Source organism: Natrix helvetica (assembly GCF_964273705.1).
Source record: "Natrix helvetica genome assembly, chromosome: 1".
In the NCBI taxonomy this organism is placed as follows: Eukaryota; Metazoa; Chordata; class Lepidosauria; order Squamata; family Natricidae; genus Natrix; species Natrix helvetica.
The window spans coordinates 305,863,944-305,880,855 of NC_138548.1; the positions used below are offsets into that span (position 1 = coordinate 305,863,944).

The window sequence follows — 16,912 nt, forward strand, 5'->3', positions numbered from 1 at the left end:
TTCGTTGCAGAATTGCCCAAAAGCAGTGCTGTGTCTCGTATTTAAAGGAAAATAGCTGCATTGCTGGCATGATTGCTGCCCGAGAAGGTGATTTATGTGGATCCGATGAAAGCGATACCTGTGGAGGATCATTTTATAAGGCAAGATATTCTGCTGAAATCTTTGTGGCATCCTTGCTAATACAAACCAGCTTATACCTGGACCATTTTAAACCTTAAAAAAATTAATCCTGAATTTTACTCAATTGCAGAGCATTATAGGTAGGAAATAATTTTTAAAAGTTCCTTAGCTAAGCACTTTGGCTGTTTGCCTCCATTTCAGAGCTTAGGCCAGATGTACAATTTATCTAGCTGATAAGAATTTCATTAGTGCTTTGCTTAAGCAGTCTGTCTCCACTATTATAGTTAACAGCATGACAGGATTCTTTTTTTAAAAAGAAAAAAACCCGATCACATTATAGATAAATTGTCGAGTTCCATGTGTGGTTAGACATATATTTTGGCTTAAAAGTAAACTGAGCAATGAAACTGATTTAAACTTTGAAAATATTTTATCTGATTATATTATTCTTTGTAAAGGTGGTGTCTGGCAAAACCTGCAATGCAGTTAGTTTCTTCAACTCAAGGTCTGACTCCTTACGTATGAAACCTTTTCTTCCAGATCCTAGCCACATTTAAGATTTCAAAATATTAATATTGAGCACAGAATAATTTTGATTGATTACAGCTGGTGTAGACTCTTAGTGATCATATACCCTGTCTCCACCAAAATAAGACCTAGCATGCTTTTTACACGTGTGGCTAATATAAGCCCTACTCTTGAAATAAGCCCTACTTAATTGCCTACGCAGCCACCCATCTACCCGTTCTGTCTGGTTGCTCGTGATGCCGCTGACATGAGGTGAAGTGAGGAGGAGATGGAGCTGCCCCACGCACCCCACACTGACTTACCACAGGGCCCACACGGCCAGGCCATCCATGCTCTGACAACTGCCTTGTGGTTGCAGCAGTGGAGCATCGCTCAGCTCCTGTTCCATTGGGGCTGTGAGCAGGCAGAAGTTGGACTGGCGGTCACACAGTGTTGGGCTGCCAGAACTGCCGCTATGAGCCAAGAGAGGTGTCAGGGAATGGGTGGCCTGATTGTGGGGGCCTGAGATAAACTGGTGCAGGATGCATGGGGAAGCTCCACCCCTTGCCTCATGGCAACAGCACTGACAAACAGTGTGGCCTCCTGCCCCACCAGGAGCAAGCATAAGAAGTGGGCCTCCTGTACATGGGGAAAAAAATAAGACATTCTCCTCAAATATGTCCTAGTGCTTATTTCAGTGCCCAAAAGAAAATAGGACTGGGTCTTATTTTCAGGGAAACACAAGTAGATTTTTCCCTCCATCAAGACCCGTCCCTGGTCCCTAATACCTTGCAATGGTGTACTCATTGTTACTTTTATTGAGTTCATCCACCTGGCTACTGGTTATCTTCTTTTTTTCTTTCCTTTCACCTTTCTCAATGTTAGAACCCTTTTGGGAGAGCTAGGGCTTTGCGTAATGTGTCCAAATTAGGATATTTTGATTCTGACAGTATATTTATTCATTTGATTCTCACAAGTATATTTTGCATAGCCCAAGGTTGGTGAACTTTTTTGGCACCGAGTGCTAAAACGGGCACATTCACATGTGCGCAGGGGAGCACTGGAAACTGGAAGAGCAGTTCCCTGGCATGCGTGTGTGTGCCGGGAAGCTGAGCTTCTGGTTTCCAGTGTGCACATACATGCTGGTCTGTTTTTTGTTGGTGCTTCTGGCACACGTGCCATAGGTTCGTCATCATGGACACAGCCTTGTCAAGATATGCATTAACTCTGCCTCCTTAGGTAATATCCAAATGTCTTACAAATAGATTTATCAGAATAAATTGCTGATATAGATTATGAGAATGAAATTTATATACACTGGTTCGTGGGGTAATTCAAGCGGTAATTACTGAATGGTTTATTGAAAATATTATTTAATGTTTTCTGAAACATGAACAAATAGTAAAGCTATAGATATCCATAGGGGGACAAGGATGAAATGTGCTTTGTTGACCTTAGAATGGGAGCTATAATCACAATGCATGTGATTATGCCTGTTTGAGATCATTGTGGTTATGGGTAGATGCCTATGATGATTTAGAGTAGAAGTCATTGTGATACAAATGTATATTAAGCATGAAATAAAAAAGGGAGCTGTATTTCATTTGTATTTGGAGTACCTCAAATGTCATATAATAACATGAAGCATTTAGTATATTGATGTATTGTAGCTGCTCCCTCTTTGCCCTCAAAGTAAGTTTCTACTATTCACATCAGTGATGCGAAGATTGGGATAATGGAATCCAAAATACATAAAGATTAAAGTAAAAAATAAAGATTAAAATAGTGGTGTTTCTGTTGTTCTCCTAATGCATTTATATCTAATTATCTGTTAAATAATACTTTGCAATATGAAGTGCACTTTATTATTTCTATTAGCATTTATCTTTCTGTGGTTGTTAGAAAACATACTCTGGGACTCAGAGCAAGTTAAATTAATTATTCAATTCTGAATGTTTAAATATACAATCATTGACCTATCTGTCAGTTAGTGTCCTGAATTGAGGTACCTTCTTTTTCATAAGTGGCAAAAAAGATTTGCTCATCTTCATAAACTGCAATCATGTGCATACTAACATATGTAAGCGGCAGTCATATATTATGTTTGTGTCTGATATGTGAGGTATGGATATGGAGAGAGATTTCCATTTCTCTTTCCAATGTTCAGATCAGGTCTGACTGCTTTCTGGCCTGTCATCTGCAACCTCCACAGAAGAAGTACCGTTCAAATGGTCTACCCTAGGCCCCTGATGGAATCCAGCAGATTGCCAATGGGGAGCAATCTAGTAGGCAATTATGATTGAATGAGCAATGTAGAGGCAAGCCAAGTGGTGTCAAGATTGTCCCAAACAACTTTTTTCTGCTGGCCTCTTTTAATAGACTCTTTGGTTTGCTGAGAACTTCTGGGAAATAAAGTACCAAAAAGGATACCTAGAGTGCTATGAAGAAAAATGACAAAATATTCTGATTAAACACATGTTGCACTCCTATATGGTGATCAGAGAAGTGAATCACTTTTACTTTTCCTCTCTTATTGTGTCACAGGGCCATTGTCTAATAGCCTTGCTTAATAACCAACTCTCTATTAAGAAATAATTAAGACCAATGCTGATATAGTTATTCAGATTTGCCAGAATCTCAGTGCTGACATATGTCAGGACCTAGGTGTGGCTAGTGTGACTCTCCTGATCCTTTAATACAGCTCAATGGCTTTTGATACTAGCAACTGTAGTACTTTGTTGGACAGCCTTATCAAGTAGTGACTGGAAGCACTGTTTTGCAATGGTTCTATTTCCTCCTCACTGGGCAGTCTCAAGCAGTTGTGGTGGGGGAAGAGAGGTCATCCTCTCTGGTGGCCCAGTGGTTAGAATGAAGTATTGCAGGCTGACTCTGCAGACTGCCACCAGTTTGAGTATTATTGGCTCAAAGTTAACTCAGCCTTCCATCCTTCCGAGGTCGGTAAAATGAGGATCCAGATTGTTGAGGTCAATATGCTGACTCTGTAAACCACTTCGAGAGGGCTGTAAAGTACTGTGAAGCGGTATATAAATCTATATGCTATTGCTATCCTGGTGGCCTCTACATCAGAAGGGTCAGTCCTGTCTCTACTATTGTTTAACATCTCTATGAAGCCTGTGAGTGAGATTTTCCAGCACCATCACCACAAGATACACTGATGTCGTATCCCAGTGCCCTGGGGTTGTTAGAATCTAGATATGACAGAAAAGATTGACAGAATCCTGACATGTGGGGCTCCTTTCATGTCCTTGCCAAGAAGCTGGAACAAATGAGAGGAACACTCTGGTCCCAAATGTGGGCTTGCTAACCTCCAACCTGATGCCCTAACCATGTCAGCCACCTGACTCCCATTTCCACTGGTGAATTGACTTTATGAAATAATATCCCTGAAGATTTCTCTCTTGTGCCACTGCAGAATATGTTTTTAAATTTTCCTGAGCAAATTCAGTTTTAAATTGTTGTGCCAACATATTTGGGGAAGTGAAATATATGTAGGTATAGTTTGTCCTTATGGTACTTATTCTTGTTTCATGTACTGTTTTATTCTTTTAACATCTTTGCAATCTATGCAAGTATATTTCTAATTGGGTAATTTTTTAAAAAAGTAACATTTCCAATTATTTTCAAAATTGTTTTAGTTGCTGAATTAGTATTTTGTGTAAGATAATAAATATAAAATATAAATATAAAATATGGCCATAGTATAAAATAAATAAACATTTTTGTTATAAATTGATCTGTTTTACACTTGTTCTATCTATAGTATTTATAACACTATTAAATCAATACTCCTTATAAAGAAAACAGTAAGTGAAAAATAAAATGAAATGCCAAGGATTTATGTAATTCCTTTAATTAGTTCTACATAGTAAACCTGTACTACACACAGAAAAAACTCAGCAAAGAAGCTTCATGTAGAAATGTGATTCCTTATCCTCCATCTTCAGCAAGGTATTTATTGTGTATAGGGATGTATGCCAGTTATGGAGAGTCAGTCAAATTTCTCATTCAGTCATAAAGTTGACTGTAAATTTAATCTTGCTTTCATAATTGTTAAGTTACAATGGTATAAGGAGAAAATCTCCATTCATTCTGAACTTTCTGGAGGAAGGATAACATATAAAGCATTACAGGAATAAATAATTTGATTCTCTGGTATAATTTAAGACAACGTTTTGTACATTTTTCTTACTCTTCCTGACAGTTCTTTTAAAATTTTAAAATTTTAAATTTTAAATTGTGTTTTACAATTGGGGTATTTTAATGGTGACTTTTAATTGTCCATGTGATGTAATTTGTTACCTCCTCCGTGCATGTATGTCCTGTATATATGTATGTTTATGTGTTGTATATGTTTTATATGCTCCATTGTACGCCGCCCCGAGTCCTGTCTGGAAAGGGAGCGGCTAATAAATTTAAATTTATTATTATTATTATTATTATTATTATTATTATTATTATTATTATTATTATTATTATTATTATTATGTTATGGTATTAGATGTTGTTTTGTTCTGTAGTCAGCATGTAATGGATTTATATAATGCTCCCCATAGCAACAGTAATAAACCATAGTATACTGTATCGTGAATGGACATAATAAGCTGTAGTGTAATTTCAGCCAAAAACATATGTTCTGGGTTAGCATGGTTTCTTTTGTCTTCTATATGTAAAGGGGGGGAATTGTCTGTGTGTTTTCCACTCTAAATGAAAAGAGTCATGCTGTCGATTTATTTCTCCTCTAAGGGTGTACTAGAAGGACCTCTGAAACCTCCCAACTCAGCACATGTCATGTCAAAATCATAAGTGTATTCATGGGCAATACAATGAACAGTCCTGCAAACATTTTGCAACAAAATCTATTTTTCCTTAAATTTCTACATTCTAAAGCCTTATGGAATAATTTACAGTGATGTGCAATAGAATGGAACTTCAATGAAAACAGTATAATCAAAGCCTCCATATAGAGGTAATGGAAGTATTGCACAGATAATTTCTAAAAAAGAAGAAGACCAATAAGTTTCAGTTTAGCTCTTTGGCAAGGCCCACTGAGTTATCTTGGCCGGAGCATGGAAATAGTTTATCGCTTGCCTTGAGTATCTTGAGTGATGTTTTTTGAATTCCCAGGAATCTAGAACAGGGTATCCAAGCACTAGCTAGGTTTGACAATGCTTTTCTTTTCTTAGTCAAGGTCAACTAGGAAGACAGAGAGAGGTATGCATTTTGATGCCAGGAAAAAAAAAGCATGAAAACCTTTGTTTAAATATTCATGGAGTTTCTGTATAATTGGTTGGTTTGCAATTTTAGTCAGTAGAATATTCATTTGATTATTACTGTGGCCCTCTAAAAAAAACAACCATATTGTCATGGTTCCAAGTAATAGATCCATTGCAAGCAAGAACTCTGAGGCAGGTAGATTCCTCAAAGAATAGCTTTATTGGAAGTATCAAATTGGCACATATTTGGTGAAAACCAACTCTGGGAGGCCCCTTGGTTTTCACCTAATTAAAAGTAAAAGTTTTCCCCCTCAATTCAAACACTCACAAACATGGCCCAATAAAGGCAACATCTGCAGATCTGGTGACATCACTCCACCTTCTTCCGGCCAGGTGTTAGAATGTCCTTGGTTCCCAGGACACAGTATTTTATTTTGACTACACAACCCCAGCTATCTCTAATCCTCCCTCCCGATCCCTCGCTCTCCAGTATGGCAACACTGAAGCTCCAAAATGGCTCCAGCTGGGTCATTTTCAGTGTTGACACATATTACAATCATTATAAAGAAGAGTATAAACAATATACGGTAGATACTAAAACCATTTTTTTTAATTTTTCAAATGAACAAATAGACACTATTTTTTTTTAAAAGACAACAGAACAAAACTTTTAGGACAGGTTCTTTGAAAAGATCAGCAGATTGACCCAATGAAGTTTTTGTAGAACAAAGTTATGAAGTAGATCTTACATGATTTTTGGAATACTGGTAAAGTTTCGTGCACAAATTACATAGTTTCAAAACATTATTTCTTAAGGATGCCCTTATATGAAGAATTGGGGCCAAATGGTTTCTGGGTCAATGCTGATGTTAGTTTTTTAAAAGACTAGTTAAATTGAGACATATTACAACTTGTTGTGTGTGGTTTCTTAACTTAATTCAGTTGCAGACATGGTGAGAAATGCAGCAAAATATGCTCAAGGTTGAGAATCTGATTTAAATATTTATTATGCCCTTTTCTTATTAACCATGTAACCAGTAAAGCCATTAGGGGAGGAAGCTATGGGAATAAAAAAATATTCTGACTGAAACAGCGTGGAAGAAGAATGTCTGAAGAATTAAATGGCTTTTTAGAAAGAGTCTTTTAAGTTTGCCTTGGGTGTATATGTAATATCTTCTTTTAAAGATGTTATTTTATTGAATATGTGAAAGATGATTTTGGAATAAGTTGGTACACTTTTGTTCTTTTGCATTTTGGGGGGGGGGAGAAATAAATGTCTATCCCCCACCCGCTCCAATCTTTATATCATAGATTAGGAAATAGCTTCTATTAGTCTTTGTTTGTGGTGATGGTTGTACTTTGGAGATTACAGCATTCCTCCTATTTGCTGTAGCTTGATTTAACAATTTGCAAATAGAATTATAAATTGAATATCTTGGGGGTAAATATAATTACCTGCTGAGATACATTAACTTTCTCAGCAAGAGATAACAGGTCTATTAAAGGCAAGTTGCAAATTATTACACTAACAATAAAGTAACTATGAATGACCTCAAGGACAAATGCAGCTGTGGAGGATCAGACCACCAGAAACGTTTAGCTAGGGAAGCCCACAGATTGGACATGAACAGAATAGTTCAGGTATCTCTGAACAATTTTCTTGGCTGCAGAATGGAAACCATTTGTTAATGCCTTATTATGAGATGGCTTTGACTTCACAGTCTAGCCTAAAGCCCAGTATTATCTTGTGATCTTCTGTCCAAGTATTAACCAACCCTTTTACCTTAGAGGCCCAGGGGACATCAACTGAGGCTGCTGAGATGTAGCTCTTTAAAAACCAGTGATATACTGTACTCGAATCTCCAAATTCTTTATTTTTTCCCCTCTACTTGGTATCAGTGGCAAATTAATGAGATGTAGTAAAAAATATAATGGAAAATTCATCTCATGTTTTATACCAGGGATCATATGTGATTACTTATTTCATTTTCTATGGTTTGTTTAGTCTCTGGGATTTCTTTCCTCAAGCAATAGGTTTGATTGCCTTATAAACAGTGACCTTTTGCTACAGAATTTCTGCCTCTTCTGAAGGTTTCTAAATTGCTCTCAAAAACACAAACAAAACAAAAACTTTCATCATCAGCTTTACAATACAATAATACAATACAATACAATACAATACAATACAATACAATACAATACAATACAATACAATACAATACAATACAATAGTAGAGTTGGAAGGGACCTTGGAGGTCTTCTAGTCCAACCCCCTGCCTAGGCAGGAAACCCTATACCCTTTCAGACAGATGGCTATCCAACATCTTCTTAAAGACTTCCAGTGTTGGGGCATTCACAACTTCTGGAGGCAAGCTGTTCCACTGATTAATTGTTCTAACTGTCAGGAAGTTTCTCCTGAGTTCTAAGTTGCTTCTCTCCTTGATTAGTTTCCACCCATTACTTCTTGTTCTACCCTCAGGTGCCTTGGAGAATAGTTTGACTCCCTCTTCTTTGTGGCAACCCCTGAGATATTGGAACACTGCTATCATGTCTCCCCTAGTCCTTCTTTCTCTTAAGCTAGACATACCTAGTTCATACCTAGACATACCTTAAGCTAGACATACCTAGTTCCTGCAACCGTTCTTCATATGCTTTATTGGAACGGACCAAAAAAGTGAGGAGGAATAGTCTCATTTCATTTTTTTTTCTGTTACATGCTGACTGGATTGGATATTCTAGAAGTCAAATTTATCAGGAAGAAGTCCGATTGGCAAAGACTTGCTTAGGTTCATTGCCTCCCTACCTATCATCCTTCTATTATCTCCTGCCATTTTTATTTACAAACTGTGTTTCACCCCCAATATATGTATATGTTTGTCTAGTGTTGAATGCCAAAATCAAATTATAATATAGGAGAACCTTGGGAGAGTTTCCATTAAATAAAAGCTAGGTATTCTTGCTCAAAAATGGCACACCAAAAGTCTCACAGATCATGTAATAATTGAAAAATAATTAATCTTATTTAATATTAGGGCCTTGTGGATGCCATCTAGGGGAGGTATCTGTATCTGACCGCCCTATGTGCAGCTTCTTAATTTGATAAATAAATTTTAAGATCCCATAGGCACTTTTTTGCTAACTCTTTATATGGTAGCACTCAGAATTGTCAGTGATAATATAATGGTCAGCACACAGAAGATTTGGGAACCAATTTGATAAAGCATCTAATGTATAAATATTAAAAATTCCTCCAAGGAAAAAACATTATAAAAATGATGAAATAATTTCCCTTTGAGATATGGTATGTCAAAGTTAATATGGTAAAGAGAAACAAAACAAGGCATAAAGAAAGAAAAAAAACAGCAGCCAACAGAATATTGCTATAGTTGGTTTATTTGTTTATTTCCTTTGGCTGTTTCTCAAACAATGCTTGACAAAGAGTGAGTCTGACTTGAGTGCAAGTAAGAACCTGTATTAAGAAATACCTTGTGGCAATAATGGCAGTGAAATTTGCTTATTTCTTCATCGTTGGTGTACAGTATTTACTGATAGTTGCCTCGTGGCTCTGGTTTGGATGATTTGGGATTCCTTACAGGTTTGTCATAAGTATTTCACTAAGCATGATGGCTGGTGCTGGTCCTATGGAGATGATTTAGGTCAGTCTTGCCTGGTTATCTAATGGAAATTTATTTGATTATACTTGAGGAAGTGAATAGGGTCCTTAGAAAATTTCATCCTGTCACCTGTGTGTTAGATTCATGTCCTCCTGCATAATCAGAGTTTTCTGGAAATAACAAGAAGCAGGGGTAGGAAGATGGAGGAGGTTCAGCCTGCTCTTAAGAAATCAGTAGCTTCTCCTCAAGATGCCATTACTGGGATCAGGCTTTACCTGACGATATTCATCCATCTCCAACCTTGCATTCTGGAAAAGCTTGTGGCTACAGGGATTGCTGGCCCTATTGCTATCAGGGTTCATGCTTGAATAGAGCTCCAAGGCAATTGATTGAATTTGTGGATGATCTCTGGTGGTTTGGGAAATATAGAGTGATCATGTTGTTGCTTGAGAAAGAAAAATCCTAGACCTATAAAAGCCACTGGAGAAGAAATAGCATATGAATCTTTGATACAAGCCATGAAATACAATTCCCATTATGTCTAACTACAATTGTATTAATTTTGCATATGACATAAAAGATTATCTATTTGTTTTAAAAAAGTAGAGTCTTTTAATATGATTTTCTGGTATCGGCAAAATGAAACCAAGAATCCATCAAGGCAGCATTTTTTTTAAAAAAAATACTTCTCTTCATATAAAATATGACCATGAGTGGAAGGAGTTTTGAGGACTACAGTTTGGAGAATATGTTTTAACCCGATTAGATACAATAAAGCCCACCAGAGGCTCTGGGTGGCTTCTTTAGGGCTCTCGAACAGCAAAAATGCTAACAAAATGTCAATTTGTTTTATATGAATGATCTGAAGCTTTACAGTTAATCAGAAATTGAAATCCAGTTATTGACAAACACTGTAAGAATTTCTAGCACTGGAATTTTGTCTAGAAAAAATATACTATATTAGCAATGAATTGGGGTAAAATCACTATTAATAATTGATTTTAAATGCTGAGTAACCATTCCACTAGGAACCATCCAGATGAAGCCTATACATAATTAGGCATTTTGCAGCTGAATAACATCAAACATTAGCAAAGAATATATCCCAAGAGTTTAAAAAATTGTTTAAGGCAAAAATAAATGATGGGAACACCATCAAAGCCATCAGTACCTTGCCCATACCCCTAACATGATACACTTTTGGAATTATTAACTGGACAGAAACTGAACTAGATAGTTTATACTGGAAAAACTGATAACTATTCACTATGTAGTATACTCCCATAGTAATATTTCTAGAGTACACTGGCCCTGTAGAAATGGAAGCAAAGGTTTACTTTAAGTTAAACAAACTGTTGAAGAAGAAAAGAATGCATTAGTTGATTATGCAAAAACAGAGCAAACATTGATGCAAGTTAAAAACTGGAACTTACTGAATGCACGGGAAACAAAATATGAAGACTGAAATAATGCTGTAAACCAAGAACAGAATACTGGCAAGGAAAAGAATTACACAGTCATTTTCTATAAAAGAAAGGGAAAGTGGATAAAGATAAAACCTGGCAATGGCTTACAACTGGAGCTTTAAAAAAGAAACTGGAGGCTTGATTTTGGCTGCTCATGAGCAAGCTATTGATTTAGTCAAGGCCAGATTTTTTTTAAAAAAACATCAAATGATCCAAAGTGCCGACAAAGAAACAGAAGAAGCAATAAATCATATATTCGGCTCATTGCAAGAAGATTTTACAAGCTAATTATAAACAATGATATAACCCAGTTGCCAAAATGATTCACTGGAACATCTGTAAAATGTAATAAAAATTAGTAGTGTAGTTGAAAAAGTGGTTAAAAATGTGCAGGCAATATAACCCGATAAAGTCTTAGTTTAGTTTAGTTTATTAAATTTATAAACCGCCCCCTCTCCCCGAAGGGACTCGGGGCGGTGTACAGACAATAAATATATAATAGACAAAGTCTTGGCTCATAACAAATGAGATTTAAATGTGGTTGAAAAGAAGAATGTGTAGATAATTGATGTGGCAATGCTAGAGGATAGTAGTATAGAAGTATAGTGGTATAGAAAAGAATTGGAGAAAGTCCCAAAGATCTGAAAATCAAAGATCTGAAAGATTATGATGTAAACTGCCTATGGTGGCTCCATTTGCACAACTGGATGAAAAATTCTTGGACAGCACTCAGAAAATCTGCACACTGGCAAAGTTGCCTTCTGTCAATTGCAAAAGACCACACTGCTGGGATCTGCACATATTTTACCTCAATACATTATGATCTCCTAGGTTTTGGAAAGAACTTGATGCATATTAAGGCCAATATCACTAAAGAACTGACAGCTGTCATTACATATTGTTATTTATAATAATATATACAAGTAGTCCAGAGGTGGTATTCAGCAGGTTCTGACCAGTTCTGGAGAACCGGTAGCGGGAATTTTGAGCAGTTCGCAAAACCAGTAAATACACCTCTGACTGGCCTCGCCCCCATCTATTCTCTGCCTCCCAAGTCCCAGCTGATCAGGAGAGAAGAGGGATTTTACAGTAACCTTCCCTGGAGTGGGGAGGACATGGGGATTTTATAGGATCTTTCCCCTGCCATGCCCACCAAGCAACGCCACGTCCACCAAGCCATGCCCAAAGAACTGATATTAAAAAAAATTGAATCCCACCACTGAAGTAGTCCTCAACTAACAACCATTCATTGAGTGACCATACAAAGTTACAACAGTACTAAAAAAGAGAAACGTGTGACCAATTTTCACACTTCTGACCATTGTAGCATCCCCATGGTCACGTGATCAAAATTCAGATGATTGGCAACTGGCATGTATTTATGACAGTTGCATTGTCCCAGGATCATATGGTCGTCATTTGTAACCTTTCCAACTGGCTTCCAATAAACAAAGTCAATAGGGGAAGCTATATTTGCTTAACAACCGATGGTTCACTTAACTTAGAATGATTCATTTAGATTCAGCTATGGCCAATAAAAATCAAACAATGGGACAAAAAGCACTTAACAATTGCTTTGCCTAGCAATGGAAATGTTGGCCTCAATTGTGGTAGTAAGTCAAGGAGTACCTGTAATAATTTCTACATTTAAACATTGTAATGTCAGGGATCCTGAGGCTTCAGACATGAATTTGACGGCTTTGTGAGAACTATAGATTTGCTATGTCAGACTTAAGAACTGTTTTATAGGGTCTTCTTTATGTTACTCCATCTACAAATGCTGTCTTGGTCAAAACACAAAATAAATTTGATTTGTGGTCAGTTCTGGAACTTTCTTTCTAAGACTGGACTAAGTTTTTCTGAATTATAAAAACTTTATTTCTTCTGAGTTCTGAGTGGTTTTTTTAAAAAAAATACTTTGAAGTACTTAATTTTTGCAGTTTGCAAATATGTAAATAATATTAGATTCCGTGTCACGCTGGCTTCTCTTTGACCGGAAAGATGATTCAGAAATAAATTAATTAATAATCCCTATGGATTCTCTATCAGTTTGTGAGAGCAGTGTTTATAATACTGCTACACACTACCACTTTTTGATACCCATATATCAAGAAAGCATTTTGCTAGTACTAAATTAAACGAACATAATTGTTGTGTTAATGGCACCTTTCTCTTTCAGCAATGTTGTGATTGCTGCATGTTGGGCCAACAAGTAAAAAATGAGGGTCAAACTTGTGAGTCGAATCCAAATCTTGGCTATCCTTGCAACCATGTGATGCTTTCCTGTTGTGATGGGGAAGACCATCTTATCTCTCCAGAATTGAAGAGACAGCCTGAACCATTGTCAACAGTGACACCTGAAAAATGTAAGAGCATTATTATTGTCTATAACAGGGGAAGGCAATTATTTTTTTCCAACAGGCCCCTTGAGAAATTGGGACTATTGTGGAGGGCTGAACCAAGAGGCTGAAATTGGCACCCATATATTGAGGGAGGAGGAATAAGGAGCCTCACCTCATTTCACCTCACCTCGGCCTGACAGCCGTTCTTCTTCCCCCCCCCCCCAAAAATAATAGTGTTTAAGGTACACAAAATACTGCATTTGTTACCAAAGCAACCAGTTTTTTAAAGCAAATCAGATCCAAGAAATACAGGTGACTTTTAACTTCTATAGCAACGTTTCTTTGTGCAAAATTTGATTCTGTTTCTATTTCTTCTAAATGGTTTTTGAAAGACACTTATGGAGGCCAGCAAGTTTTTAACAAAAAAGTCAGGACAATGAATATAATCCCATTGGTTGCATTATGCAATTGTTATACTACAGTATATCATGTGCTGCCCATATATTGTATACTAGGGAACTTGCTGAGGTTAGATTCTTCCGAAACCAAAGAGATATTAAACCATATAAATATATGCAGTCGGCCTTATGGGATAGAGATGACTCCATGTTTAATATGGAAACTTCTACATAAAAATGCCTACTTAAATAAAGCTCATGATTTTCTTTTCATAGAAGATATACATCAAATGGAAAAACATCTTGCATAAAGGCACCTCTCTTTTTCAAGATATTTATTAGCAAATGGCAGTTTTGAATTTTATAATAACAAAATCATCAAGAACAAAAACACATCTTAAAAAAAAAAGAAAAAATCTTCCAAAAAAGACACTAGATACGGCCTGGCCTTTTTCATTATTAATTAGAAAATTATGCAGGTGAATGCATAATCATTATATTCTTATGCATTATATTCTTTTCTTGTTAAACAGAAATATGTTCAATTAGTTTGTAAAGCTAGATACTATAAAAACATATAACCAACATGCTCAGATATTGAAATTATACTATCCATATCTGATAGGTTTTTCCCTACATTCAGTCTAGCAAAATGGATTTAAGAACATTTTAAAAATACTATAGTATTTTTAAAATGTTCTTAAATCCATTTTGCTAGACTAAATGTAGGGGAAAACCTATCAGAGGGCAGATATGGATAGTATACTTTTTATAGTCACTAACTTGGAATCAATGGTGCAGGACAATATAATATTTTAAAGTGTCATTTTTATCATAAAATGAATCTAAATTTAAGAAATATACTTTCCTTGGTACAGTTGAGAGAAGAAAGGGGAATTCTGCATAACATCCATCACTTATGGATGATGATCCTATTACAGAAGAAGACCATAGCACCATATTGGCATGCTGGGTGTATCAAATTATTTTCCCCACTTTGAGGATGCTATAATCCATGATCCATCTGGCTTTTAGACTTAACAACTGGCATTTTACCAGTACAGTAATATTTGTACATGGCTGCAACATAGCCATAGAAGTTCTTATGAAGTCGATAGAACCTTCCAAGTAGATCCTCTCAGGCTGTCCACAGTTGAGAACTGATTATGTTATTTCTAGTAACTGCAGCCAATTTCTTTCCTGACTGGACATAGCAACAATTGCATACAAATACAAGAATACATATTTGGCATCTTTTAATTACTCAATCCTTGGGGAAAATACATGTTTGCCTTATGTGTGGTTCTGAGTCACCAATGGTTTATTTCTGGGATTAATAAATGGAAAGATGTCATTATTTTGTGTCAAATTACATCTGCTATGATAAATGATAGATGTAGTCTTTTCAATAGTTACACAGAAGATTGGAACATGCCCATTTTTCCTGTAGAGGCTATATGGGTATAATTAAATTATTTTACATGAATGTTCCATAAGTTATATTTCTAGAGGTAGACAATAATTAATGAAGTACATTATTGTTTTTGACATTTAATTAGGTTTTAAATAAAACAGGAACCCAGTCATGTAATATAGGAAAATCTATTCCAGAAATAATGTAGTAGAAAGAATTTTTAAAGAGAATGAGCTAGCATATAGAAAATCTGGAAGGTTTAAAATAAAGTTACTTTAAATGTATGGTGTCATTTTCACGGTAAATGTACCTACTAACAAAATAAGCTCCTAAATGAATGTGATGAAATTCAAGAAAAGGGAGTCGGTGATGCTATGGAATCTCAAAGATACATGAAAGAAAAGTAGAGCTATTGCAGTTTTGAAAGAAACAACTATGCTGAAGATTTTTTTTTTCTTTTATATACCAGACTTGGTAGATTAACTATAAATAGGCATTTGCACATTGTCTGAAAACCAAAAATTAAAGGGAAATACTGAAATATCTGCATGTACATATGGAGTATTTTGAGAGGGGGTGAATTAGAGTTAGTATTGACTCATGGGAATTGTATCAGAGGTGGGTTGCTGTCAGTTCAGCCTTGATTGAGCAAACCAGTAGTAGCGACGGCAGGAGGCTTCACCCACTGGCCCGGATGCTTCTGTGCATGCAAGTGTGCAAGGGAGCACGCCCAAACTGGTAGTAGAAAAATTGGCAACCCACCTCTGAATTGTATGGATTAGTCCTGGCAGCTTTCTTTACTAAGAATTTTTTTTTAGTAGTTTGCCATTGTCTCCTTCTTACGGCTGACAGAAAGTGACTGCCTTAAAGTGGACATAGCAACAATTGCATACAAATAAAGAATACATATTTGGCAACTTTTAATTACCCAATCCATTGGGGAAATGCACATCTGCCTTATTGTGGCTCTGAGTCACAAAGGGTTTATTTCTGGGATTAATAAGTGGAAATTATTGTCATTATTTTGTGTCAAATTACATCCGCTATGATGGATGATAGATGTAGTATTTTCATAGTTACACAGAAGATTGGAAGATGCCCATTTTTCCTTCCTAGGGCTGACAGAAAGTGGCTGCCCTAAAGTGTCCCCCCAGCTTCCCAAACTGGCTGCACCAAGCTGTCTCACAATATGGAGATGGTGGAAATAATTTCATCCCTAGTTCTTTCCCATTCCTGCTATGCATTGGACTATTTTGATTCCTATATCATTGTCCCTCAAATCAAGGGACAATCAAAAAGAGCATAGGACCTGCACAGAGGAATTACATCTAGGGAGGGAGAAATATTTGTTTGGCAGTAATCCAGAACTTTGTGGGAGCTATCTGAAGTGAAAAAGTACAGCTAAGGAGTAGACTCCTATAGAAACTGGATAGGAATCCGAGCAGAAATGACTTCTGCTGTAATGTCAATTTAAGCCAAGGCGTAATATATCATTGAATAGAGACAGGTTTCCAAACTCCAAGAAACAAGGTTTCATTGGATTCATCTTGCTTCAACTTTCTTTTAAAATATATTGAATATTTTTTATCCCAGTCTCAAAAAGTTCATTTCCCCACTCAAGCCTTCTATTTTTTTTCATATAATTAACTATGAAATTTAAGGAACACCCAAACCAAAAAGTACAACAACAAAAAAGTAGAGCTTTTAAAAGTATTCAAGCATGAATTCCATTAGGAGCAAATTTAGCTGTTCAGTTTCCACTGGACTTCTCAGTGGCTTAGATGTTTGCATCAAATGAAATCTGATAGGGTTCATCT

The 16,912-nt window shown here is 36.3% G+C and overlaps 1 protein-coding gene across 5 annotated transcripts in view; it reads left to right on the forward strand.

Annotated features, from left to right (window-relative positions):
- FBLN2 (fibulin 2) overlaps positions 1–16,912 on the forward strand; it is a 130,486-nt gene that overhangs the window by 75,243 nt on the left and 38,331 nt on the right. For all 5 annotated transcript variants that reach the window (XM_081939890.1, XM_081939891.1, XM_081939892.1 and 2 more), the window contains exons 5-6: positions 11–140; positions 13,121–13,307. In XM_081939890.1, the coding sequence (XP_081796016.1) occupies positions 11–140; positions 13,121–13,307 (317 nt within the window). The remainder of the gene's footprint in view (positions 1–10; positions 141–13,120; positions 13,308–16,912) is intronic.